The sequence below is a fragment of the Heterodontus francisci genome, chromosome 39 (assembly GCF_036365525.1).
Source record: "Heterodontus francisci isolate sHetFra1 chromosome 39, sHetFra1.hap1, whole genome shotgun sequence".
Lineage (NCBI taxonomy): Eukaryota > Metazoa > Chordata > Chondrichthyes > Heterodontiformes > Heterodontidae > Heterodontus > Heterodontus francisci.
Genome location: NC_090409.1, coordinates 39,336,429 through 39,348,176, shown reverse-complemented (window position 1 = coordinate 39,348,176; position 11,748 = coordinate 39,336,429). Strand labels below are relative to the sequence as shown.

The 11,748-nt window shown below is 44.7% G+C and overlaps 2 protein-coding genes across 6 annotated transcripts in view; one reads left to right on the top strand and one right to left on the bottom strand.

Annotated features, from left to right (window-relative positions):
- The first annotated feature begins 3,766 nt into the window (after positions 1-3,766).
- The window catches only part of LOC137352753 (V-set domain-containing T-cell activation inhibitor 1-like), a 137,124-nt gene continuing 129,142 nt past the window's right edge, over positions 3,767-11,748 (top strand). Inside the window, exon 1 of the mRNA XM_068018519.1 lies at positions 3,767-4,392. Within this exon, the coding sequence (XP_067874620.1) occupies positions 4,378-4,392 (15 nt within the window). The 5' untranslated portion in view covers positions 3,767-4,377. The remainder of the gene's footprint in view (positions 4,393-11,748) is intronic.
- LOC137352758 (myelin-oligodendrocyte glycoprotein-like) overlaps positions 5,053-11,748 on the bottom strand; it is a 113,484-nt gene continuing 106,788 nt past the window's right edge. For 4 of the 5 annotated variants that reach the window (XM_068018548.1, XM_068018547.1, XM_068018546.1 and 1 more), the window contains 2 exons: positions 11,114-11,234; positions 8,471-9,968 (listed from right to left, as the gene is read on the bottom strand). In XM_068018548.1, the coding sequence (XP_067874649.1) occupies positions 9,800-9,968; positions 11,114-11,234 (290 nt within the window). In that variant the 3' untranslated portion in view covers positions 8,471-9,799. Of the gene's footprint in view, positions 6,435-8,470; positions 9,969-11,113; positions 11,235-11,748 lie in introns of those variants that run through there. The other variant, XM_068018552.1, reaches the window with a different exon arrangement.

Genomic DNA, 11,748 nt, shown 5'->3' with positions numbered 1-11,748 from the left:
TGTCACTGCCTGAACAGAGATGCTGCTGTGTACAGGCAGGAAGTCTCTTGATCCTAACTGGAGTGAATTGAATTGTCTGATGACGGTATCTGTGATTGTGGGATCTCAGGAAGAGGCCGGGATGGATCATCCAGTCGGCACTTCCAGCTGAAGATGGTTGTGATCACTTCAGCCTGGTCTTTTTCACTGGTGCTGGGCTCCCCCATCACTGAGGATGGGGATGTTCATGGAGCCTCCTCCGCCTGTTGTTTAATTGTTCCCCACCGTTCAAGACTGGATGTGGCAGGACTGTCGAGCTTTGATAGTGTGAGCATTTCTGGTACTCTCTATAAAAGAAAGAGTTTACATTTATATAGCGTCTTTCACCACCTCAGGACATCCCAAAGTGTTTCACAGTCAGGGAAGTACTTTTTCAAATGTAGTTACTGTTGTAATGTAGGAAATGCAGCAGCTACCTTGTGCACAGCAAGATCCCATGAACAGCAATGTGATAATGATTCAGATCATCAGTTTTATTTAAAGTGATGTTGGTTCAGGGCTATTGACCTGAATGGGGCATGTAGGGGGAGAGAACTCAATTAAACAATAGTTACAACTCAGAATGAGGCTGTTCAGCCCATCTAATCTGTGTTGGCTCTCCTATTTATTCTGTCAAATCCTTTAATTACCTTAAACACAGCGATTAGATCACCTTTTAATTTTTGATAGAAAAGGGAATACAAGCCTCGTCTGTGCAACCTGTCCTTGTAATTTAACCCTTTTCACTCCAGTATCATTCTGCTGAATCTGCACTGCACCCTCTCGGGCAATATATCCATCCTGAAGGGCGGTGCCCAGACTGAACACAGTGACTCCAGATGGGGCCTAACCAGATCAAACCCCTCTGACCCAGCATTAGATCAATCAGGAGGTTGACAGAGTAACTCATTATCAGGGATCCAGACTTGTTCCTCAACACCTGATCTTCAGGAACCACTTCCCCCAAATCCCTTTTTTGTACAAATTTTAAATATATTGTCCAATCAACATTACACACCAAAACGAACTCGTTTATGGCCAAGACCTTCGTTCCAGACCGTTCTGCGGTCTCCAGGCCCTCTCTGGTGTTACACTGGATGTAGACAGGCTATTTGACTGTGGGAGGCATCACAGCCCAGCTCCTTCCCCGAGACAGGCGCCAAGATTTCAACAGGAGAGACAGAGATCAGGAACAGGAAATGTAGGAAGTGTATAAAACATTATATATGACAGCAGTCAGATCCATAATGATTGAATTGAAGAGATAGATATGAAGAGAGGCTGTGGGATATTTCAGTTTAATGTCAGACACTCGCCACTGTAAAGATTAGAAATAAGAATCAGCTGTGAGGCAATGTGGACTCAGCTGATATTGTGTGAGATTGCTGAGCTTTTCTATTTCTAATGCAGAGACTGTGTGAATTCTATCTGCAATCCATGCAGACACACAGGAGCAGTAGTGTGAAGCTTACACACACACACTCGGCAGTGTGAGCCTGACACACTGGCGCCAGGAGAAGCCCTTGCCGCCAAGGGGCGGGGCCGGGGGGCGGGGCGAGAGCTGAGTGACAGTCCGGCTCGGCCGCTGATTGGGAGGCTGGCTGTGACCCCGCCCCCCCCGGCGCGAGCAGAAGCCGTTGGAGGGAGAAGGGGTTGAAGTGAATGGAATGAGAGAATGGTGAGAGCAGAGGAGGAGGCCATTCGGCCCGTCCTGTCTGTGCTGGCTCTCTGTCAGAGCAACTCAGCTAGTCTCACTGCCCCCCCCGCCTTTTCCTCCCCTAGCCCCCGCACAACTTTACTCTTCACATCATTATCCAATTCCCTTTTGAAAGCCACCATTGAATGTGCCTCCACCACACTCTCAGGCAGCGCATTCCACATCCCAAACACTCGCTGCCCAAAAAAGATCCGCCCTCCCCTCATGTCGCTACACGGTTAGTTAATGAGGTGACGAGTTAGAACTGCTTACCCGGTCAGCAGGGCCTGACTCAGGTCTTTGGAATTGGTTTTTACTTACACACCAAGTGAGCAGCATGGAGGCCAGCACGATGGCGTACTGCTGCGACAGAGTACTTCACTCGGACAATTTGGTGAGTGAGGGAATTCGGCGCAGGGAGGGAAGAGGTGCTGTTCTGGTCTTTCACAAAACAAGGAGTGATCGAGAGAGGGAGAGGGAGACAGTGAGACCAGAGAGCTGAAGTCCAGAGGCATTAATTAGATAAACAGGTAAATGATTAGTTAGTGAGTTTTAAGGCTTCTTTTTCTCTAAACTACGTCAGTGGTTTAAACATAGAACTGGGAAAGTATAAGTAGTGTATTAAGGTTATTATTTCACGTGTTAAACTACGTTATAAAATTACAAATAATCATTGATTAAAGACTTCAGTTAAATAAATAAAATAAGGCTAGTTTAAGATATAGCAGAGCAGATTGTGTGTCTGGACTGCAGAATGTGGGAGTTTGTGGACAGCGACACTGTCCTGAGCAAACACGTCTGCAGGTGATGTCTCCATCTCGAATCTCTCCGGCTCAGAGTCATTGAGCTGGAGAGACTCTGACACATAAGAGAGGGGGAGGAATTTCTGGACAGTTTTATCCAGAATACACCCCAGAGGAAAACACAGGTTCAGGAAAGGGAGGGTGTGACTAATACGGAGCTGGGTAGTGGGGATTTAGGAGAGGTTGAGAAGGAGGTCCCGCAGACACTGGCCCTGTCAGGAGGCTGTCCAGGGGAGGGGAGAGAAGAATAGAAATGTGATAATAGGAAACTCGATAATTACGAATCTCACCAGAGCAGATGGTGAAATTTGAATTCACTTAAATCTGGAATTAAAAAGCTAGTTTAAAGATGACCATTACCGATTGTTGTAAAAACCCATCTGATTCACTAATATCCTTTCGGGAAGGTAAATCTACCGCCCTTACCTGGTCTGGTCTGGTCTACAAGTAACTCCAGACCCACAGCAATGTGGTTAACTCTTAACTGCCCTCTGAAATGGCCGAGCAAGACACTCAGTTTTATCAAACCTCGACAGCAAAATTACAGGACAGAACTGTGGGTGTAAATCCACCACGTGGACTGCAGCGGTTCAAGAAGGAAGCTCACTGCCACCTTGTCAGGGACAATTAAGGATGGGCAATAAATGCTGTCCTTGGTAACAGTGCCCACATTCCAAGAATGAATAATTTAAAATTGAGGAAAAGAATGACCTGTTTCTCTGCTGTATCTCCAATGTAATCCGAAACAATGAAATTGAAAAGGGTGTCAGGAGGTGAAAGGTCACACTGACCAAATTTAGAAAGTTCAGTTTATTGAGGGGCAAATCACAGTAAGGAATATCAGAGAAGGAATAATTGGGGTAAAGTGTTTATTGGAATGGGAAAAGCAGTTGTATTTATTGTAAAGGTGTTTTTTATTTAATGAATGAATTTATTGTCTGGGATTGAGGTTTCCTAGAGGAGGGTGACAGGACAAGGAGGATAACAAGTCTTCTTTCTCTTCTGTTCCCAGTCCCACATTCTTCAATAAAACCTCACAAACCCACAACCTCCAGCCTCCCCGAGAAGGACAAGGGCAGCAGGAGCATGGGAACACCATCGCCTCCATGTTCCCATCCGAGTCACACACACACCGTCCCAACTTGGAGATATATCGGCCGTTCCTTCATCGTCACTGGGTCAAAATCCTGGATCTCCCTCCCTAACGGCACCGCGGGAGCACCTTCACCACACGGAACTGAAACGGTTCAAGAAGACCCAGCACCACCTTCACAAGGGGTGTCTCGGGATGGACAATAAATACCAGCCTTGCCAGTGACACCCACATCTCAGGAATTAATATATCATTTTAAAATGAGGCAGCTGATTCCTTCCACTGCTTTTACACCCAGTAGATTGTGCTCCATAAGGAAGACTCTTTCTTTATATAGACAGGTCCTTATCCTGACTAACAACGCCCTACCAGGAGAGTCTGGGTAGATACAATGGGTGGTGGGTTGACTCTCCGCTCCCATCGGGTACCAGTTCCCTGCTGGATGTAAACCCAGTATTCAGAGACTGGAATTCTCACCTCTGCTCACCGGGGTAGAGGTAACAAGTGAGGATTATAATAGAGGTGAAAAAGCCACAGCCTTGAGGACATTCAATGTGTCTCAGATACTGAAACAAGGCCAACAGCAACTAAATGGAGTGATCAATGTGTCCTGGGTACTGAAGTAAACTCACTCACAACAATGAGGAAGATCTAGTTTATCCTGAAGTATGGATTCCATTAAAAGTCGTGTGTCTTGAGGCCACACGGACAGTCAAACATGTTCCAAATCAGAGCAACATGAGGAGAGAGCCCCAACCAACAGTTCAATGTATCTCCAAAAGGTAAAATTCAGTTTCAGTTTCTCCCATTTATACAGTGTCTTTCTCACCAATTTACACACAGCAAGTTCCCACAAGTAGCAGAGAGATAAGTGACCAGATAATCTGTTTTGTGTTTAGGTTAAATGCTAAAAATTGATAAATAAACCAGGAAGGACTCACCTAGGTGAGGGTTGGAATATTTGGCCTGCTGTGTTGTGGCCCTTTCTCTGTTGCTACATTCACTGTGTAGGAAGGCTCGATGCTGGGAGCAGAGCCTTGTTAAACAACTCCTTTAGATTCAGCAGCTTATTTAACATTGCATCTCAGCCTGATCCTGATGTCCAGCAGGAGTTTCCAGACAGGGATCAGGACAGGAACACCAGCCACTCATTCCCCTCTCACTCAGAGTACTGAGATCAATATTAGCTGCTGCTCTGGCTGAGGGATCTTTTCCCTTAGGGCACCAGATGGTCCTTTAGCCACAGGGTCATTGGAAGGGCTGGGATATGGTGTTCATACCAAGAATAATGAAAGGATGATAATTCTCCCACAGAAATACAGAGTCACAATCTCACAAAAACAGGGATGGGTGAGAACCAGCTTGGAGACAGCTGGGTTCCAGGCCATGAGGCGGAACTGAGAGAAGAGTTTGTATTCACATAACAACAACTTGCATTTATATAGCACTTTTAATGTAATAGAACATCACAAGATGTTTCACATGGCACAGTGCGGGGAAGTGGGTGTTGGATAAACGGGACTTGGTGTGAGTTAGGATACGGGGCAGCAGAGTTTTTGATGGCAGTGTAATGTCTCCCTCCTTTCCTTCCTGGAAAGTTTCTCCCTCTTTACTCCATCAAAACCCTTCATCGTCGCAGGGTGACAGACCCAGAGGAGATTAATAGCAAAGGGAGGGAGGACAGATCAACGCAGAGTCCGGTTCCTGTAGTAAAGGAGTTCAGCACTAGATGGCGCAGCGGTCCAAGCTGAACTAGAAACGGAGCAATAAAAGCAAAATACTGCAGATGCTGGAAATCTGAAATAAAAACAAGAAATGCTGGAACCACTCAGCAGGTCTGGCAGCATCTGTGAAAAGAGAAGCAGAGTTAACGTTTCAGGTCAGTGACCCTTCTTCAGAACTGACAAATATTAGAAAAGTCACAGGTTATAAGCAAGTGAGGTGGGGGTGGGGCAAGAGATAACAAAGGAGAAGGTGAAGATTGGACAAGGCCACATAGCTGACCAAAAGGTCATGGAGCAAAGACAAACAATATGTTAATGGTGTGTTGAAAGAGAAAGCATTAGTACAGATTAGGTGTTAACGGACTGAATATTGAACAGCAGCAAGTGCAAACCTGTTTTTTTAATCAGGCTTGCACTGGTTAGCTGGGGTCCGAGCACCGATCCCTGTGGTACCTCACTAGTCACTGCCTGCCATTCGGAAAAAGACCCATTTATCCCTACTCTTCGTTTCCTGTCCGCCAAAAAATTTTCTATCTATCGCAATACACTACCCCCAAACCCATGTGCTTTAATTTTACACGCTAATCTCTTATGTGGGACTTTGTCGAAAGCCTTCTGAAATTCCAAATAAACCACATCCATTGGCTCCCCCTCACCAACTCTACTACTTTTTGTTAAGTGTCCTACACAGTCTACCAACACCCTACTAAATGGTTCCCCAATAACTGGGATGGGAATTATGGCAGGTTGTGGTTTTCCCACAATCTGGAATGTATGGCACATTTTACAAAACTGCACCATGTCCTTGGAATGACCTGGCCAGTTGTAATGTTGATTTCTATGTGTTTCGGTCTTCCGGATCCCTATATGTCCCGCTGGAGGAATCCCACGCACTAACCTGAATAGTTCCCGGTGATACTTTAGAGATACCACTATCTGATGAAGAACTGTCCAGTCTTCATCCACAGGTCTGTGAGAAGGTCTCCACTTCCTCATCACAATCCCATTTTCAATATCAGAGCCTTCTGGAACTCCTTTTACCTCAGCTTCTGATAGAGCTGTTTGTGTCACATTCTTCAACTCTGGGTCAGCTAGCCGAGCTGTGATCAGAGAAGATTTATCAAATATTTCATTTGGATTATCTAAATCCCCAAAGATAGTTTCATATATTCAACTACCTGACTGTGGTGGCAATTTTACCTCCGACAATGGAACTTGTTTAGCCATTGCTCGGGTTATTACACGAGGAAAAAGTCCTGGAATCTTTCCCCAGGAGTAGATCAACTCTGTCTACTGGCAAGCTATGAACAACTCCTACAGTTACCATTCCAGACATTAGATCACACTCTAAGGTAGGGGTATACACTCCCCATCAATACCATTCACTAAAACATTAGCATTCAGTGCACTCTCTGGTGCAAATTTTATGCCTTTTCCCAGCAAACGTTTGGGTGGCTCCTGTATCCCTAAGTATAATTATAGGTTTGCCTGCCTCACTCGAGGGATAAGAGTTACTTTTCCTTTTGACAAGAATTTCCAGTATCTTATTCACAACCCCTACACTCTGTGGTTTTTGTACTTGTCCTTACAGCTGCAGTCAGAACTACAGCCTGATCTACATGCTCGGTCAGGGCCTCTTTCTCTTCATTGTCTTTATGCACCGTATTAAATCCCATGGGTTTAATTCACAACTTCCAGCAATCTGCTCGAATATGTCCCACCTTGTGACAATGGTAACATTTAGGCTTGCGGACCTCACTCCCACCCTCAGCATCTTCTTTTCTGGACCAAGGAGGAGATCCTGGTGCATTCCCAGCTGTCCATTCTTGTCCCCGGCTACTTGCCTTCCTTTCACTCTCCCACCTCCTATCCTGCTTGGGTTTGTGGAGGTGACGGACAAAGGGTTTGAGTTTATACACAAACTCAATCAGCAGCAATTTCTGCTGCCTGTCGGCTGTTGAAACCTTCTGATTCTCTACCCGAGTTCTTACAACTGGAGGGAGTGAATTCTTAAATTCTTCCAGGAGAATCCGTTCTCTAAGGTTCTCATACGTGGTTTCCATCTTTAATGCTCGTATCCAACAATCAAAATTAATTTGTTTTACCCTCTCAAATTCTATGTTAATCTGCCCAGCCAATCACCAGAGGTTCTGAAACTTCTGTCAGTAAACTTCAGGGACTAACTCGTACGCAGTGAGAATGGCCTTTTTTACCATCTCAATCTGTGGAAGCCTCTGCAGAAAGCATGGCATAAAGTTCATGAACTCTGCCCATCAACCTGATTTGCATAAGCAGTGTTCAGCTTTCCTTTGGCCATTTCACTTGTTTAACTATCGTTTCAAAAGCAATGAAAAATACCTCTACGTCCCTTTCTTCAAACTTAGGGAGAGCTTGTATCAATTTAAACAGCTTTTCACTGTGTCCTGGGTTGGACTTAGATTCTTCCTGGAGTCAGGATCACCCTGTTACTTTAGTTCCAGCTTTTAAAAAAAAATTCAAATCCCCATCTTTCTTTCTCTCTGAAATGCTCTCCCTTTTTCACTTTCCTCTTTTGCAAATTCAAGTTTTTCCACTGACATTTCTTCTTCAGCCTCAAGTTTTTTCCAATTCTGTTTCTTGTTGAAGCTCCAGTTGCTTTGTCTGTAACTGAATTTTAGTTAATTCAACTGCATTACCCTCTGGTTTGCTTTCTTCTTCCAATTTCAAATGTAGGGCTATTATGTCAATTATTCCTGCTTTCTTCGCCCCTGGTTGTAACTCTAATGTCAACAGGTCTGCCAAATCCTTTAATTTCATCTTGGTTAAGTATCTCAAATCACTGAGGGATACATTCACCTTCCCCAGACAAGTTGCAGCTGCTGTTAAAGACATTCCAGTGGTGTAAATGTTACTCCATGACACACGAAACCTGGTTCTTTTTATATTCCCTTTTCCAATTATTATAACCCACTTACAATTGAACTTGGTCAGCGTTGGTTTATCCTGGAAAAAGAGAGCCCCCAAATAAATATTGATATGACCAAAGCAGGAGGTGTGCACTGTTAATTCAGTCCCACTTCTCCACAGGTCACAGCATATTCTTTAAAAGTTTCCCCACACTATTATTCCCCAGAATAGAACACACTAACCAGCCCTCTTAACAGTCCAAAATTAACAATTTTATTTAAAAAAAGCTAAAGAAAAATACCAGCATATTTTTGAATATGCAACCTGAAGTTTTTTTTTTAATAAAGTCATATATACATATATTCTGCCTCAGAAAGTGGTGGAGGCGGAATCATTGAATATATTTAAAGTGGAGACAGATAGATTCTTGTTAGACAAGGGAATCAAAGGTTATGGGGGGCGGTGGGGGAGGTGTAGATGGGAGTGTGGGATGTGAGACACAAACACATCTTATTGAATGACGGAGCAGACTCAAGGGGCTGAATGGCCTACTTCTGCTCCTAATTCATATGTTCATATATTCTTATACATATATCGGTCAACTGGAAAAATAAAAAGAATTTTTAGATTAGAGCTCTGTTACAGACAAAAACACAAATAGATCACGTGTCCACCCTAAAAGAATAGCAGATGAGACGCACTGCACCAAACTTGCAGACAGTCCAACGTCCGAGCAACTGTTAAAAAGGATTCTTCCAGAATTAGTTCTCTTCAGGCGGTGTTGAAAAGCAAATTAGCAGGCCTTGTTGAAATGCAGGAACAAGACAAATTAACACACTGAACTTCAGAATCTTTGAGGGAGTTGCAAGTAAAAGCACTGGGTTGTAGTCTTCTGTTCTTCCTTGGAATTCTTTCCTTTTTCTGTCCTTCTTTGGCACTTCAGCAGCATTTGACTTTTGTCTCCTTCCAGAAGGTATCACACACGCACTGACGAACAACCAAACAGCTTGGCAGTTCTCTGCCCACCCAGATCTTGTCTGTTGTTACTGGGCTTGTCAATTTCTGCCTCTGTTGCCATGGCTTCTGTTCAAAGCCGAGCCCAGCCAGGTGACAAAGAGCAACACTGGTCAATCAGCCCTCATTGTCCTCTTCATTAAAAAAACATTTACTTAGCTTAACTAGAAATTCCTTTTTTTAAAAAAATTATTTAGGAAAACAGAGTCACTTTCATAAAACCACTCGCTCATCATTTGGATACTTTGGAAGTTACCATCTCACACAGGGAGTGATCAATGGGTTACACAGCTGAAGTTGGTCCTGTGTGTTCCTGAGACTGGGTTTGGACACTGTATCAGTAATACTGAGATACAATGAAATATCAATCGGACAGGTTTTCGAGTAACGGGACAAAACTTTCATTGGGTGATTATCTCAAGACTCTGCTGGTCAGAGGGATTTGTACAGAGTGGGAAGTGATTGTTGATCCCGATCTCAGACTTTCCACCAGGATTCACTGGATAACCACAATACTGGGCTGATTTTCCCTCCCTGACCCAGGCTCAGTGCAGTGTAAACTCAGTTAGTGCTGGACAGCCCCGTTCCCCAGAAGGTTTTGTTCTCCAGCTGCTCCATTCTGATGCTCAGGTGCTGTTGTGAAACATGGGACCTTGCTACCTAAACAAGTCACCCCTGTCAAAGGGATGACATTAGATGCTTCATTGTGATTGATGTTGTGTTTGTTCGCTTTCCTGGGAGGGAAAAAACAGCAGAGTTCAGGTTACATTAAAAGAATCCAACACTTTGTACAAGTGTGTAAAGGAGCTGTTCAGGAGCACAGACCGATTAAATTACACTCAACCTCCTGGGCCCCAATGGCAGCTGGAAAATGGGTCACAGGAGCTGCACGGTGATGGAGCACAGAGTGCAGAGGAGAGGAGGCAATGGGCAAGAGCTGGACACTCCACAGGACCTGTGCTAACCGAGGAACCAGACCAATAGAAAAATGACAGCTCACCTCAACATTGGAGATTAAGAAGAATTGATGAGGATCTCAGTTAACACTGAGCTGAAGATGATGGGGATCAGATCAGACAGGAGGAGGCTGGGAATGTCCGTACTCTCCAGACTGATCCTGAATTATTGAGAGGAGTCAGATGGACAGGATATTCCCTGATGTGATCAAACCCGACCCAGCAGTGACCAAACAGGCTGACGGAGGCAGAAATATTGTGATGGGGAAAAAAGAGTCAGAGGACAGAGTTAGAGAATCTGCAATAGTTTCCCCCCCACAACTGGCAGATGGGCAAGAGATGGGCAGGGAGATGTGGATGTTGAGGGAGGCAGAGAAATGCAACATATTTTATTGTTAGTGATCAAAACCACTGATGGTCAGGTCAAGGGATGAGAGTGGACACAGGGTACATCACAGAAGCGGAGGTAGGTGGGATTTGAGTGATGGGAGAATATGGAGTCAGAAGCTCAGCTCAGGGTCTGATAGGACTCCGAGGTTGTGAACAGTCTGGTTCAGCCTCAGACAGTGGCCAGGGAAGGGGATGGAGTCAGTGACTGGGGAACAGAGCAAGGATCAGAGGCTGGTGAAAAGTCAGAGGAGAGGGGACAAGGGGATTTTAGGTGTAGGCTGGTGAGTTGTTTGCTGCAGAGATTAGGCGAGTGTCTATTAACTGTGTGATAGAGGGAGCCGCACATTCCTGCTCTTCACCTTCAGTTCAGCAGCTAGAGGATGACAACAAGCTGGAAGTGACTGGATAATGCAGCATTGAAACATCCTACACAGCACAAAGTGTATCAGTGTACACAACATTTCCACAACACCAAATATAATAAAACAAAACTAGAATTAACAATGGGAACTGCAGATCATTCTGGAACTCACCATCTTTGTCGGTTTTGGATTATGAAAACCAGAATTATGCAAAGAAGAACAAGAATTATGCAAACAAGAACCAGAATTGCGATGACCAATCCAACTACCAATCCAGTAGAGGGTCCAGGACCTAGAGACAGAATGAAGCTGTTAACAGACTGGGACACACTAACAAAACTAACAGCAGAGACTGTCAGCACCTAGTGTTTCAGAACCATCCCCAGTGCAAACACATCCCTGGTCAATTCTAGTCCTGGAGGGATGTGGGAGATTAAACACCAATAAACAGCCACAGACACAGGAAGCCACCCCACAGCTCGACTTTCTTACACACCCACAATGTGATCAATACATGGTTTCCAATGGAGATAACCAGACCCTGACCAGCAGCAGCCTCCCTTTAATTAAACCCAACAGCCCGCTGAAATAGAGCAGGAATTTAAAATAATTTGCTGTTTGGGTAAACCACAGGATTGGATGGAACGCTGGTTTACAATGGGATCAGTATTACTTTCCACTGACTTCAATGCTGAGGAGTCCTGGGGCCTATGGGGAACTGGTGGGGTGTAGTGGGACTGTTACTGGACTAGTACTCCAGAGCCCAGGTGAATGCTCTGGGGACAGGGGTTTGAATCCCACCCACA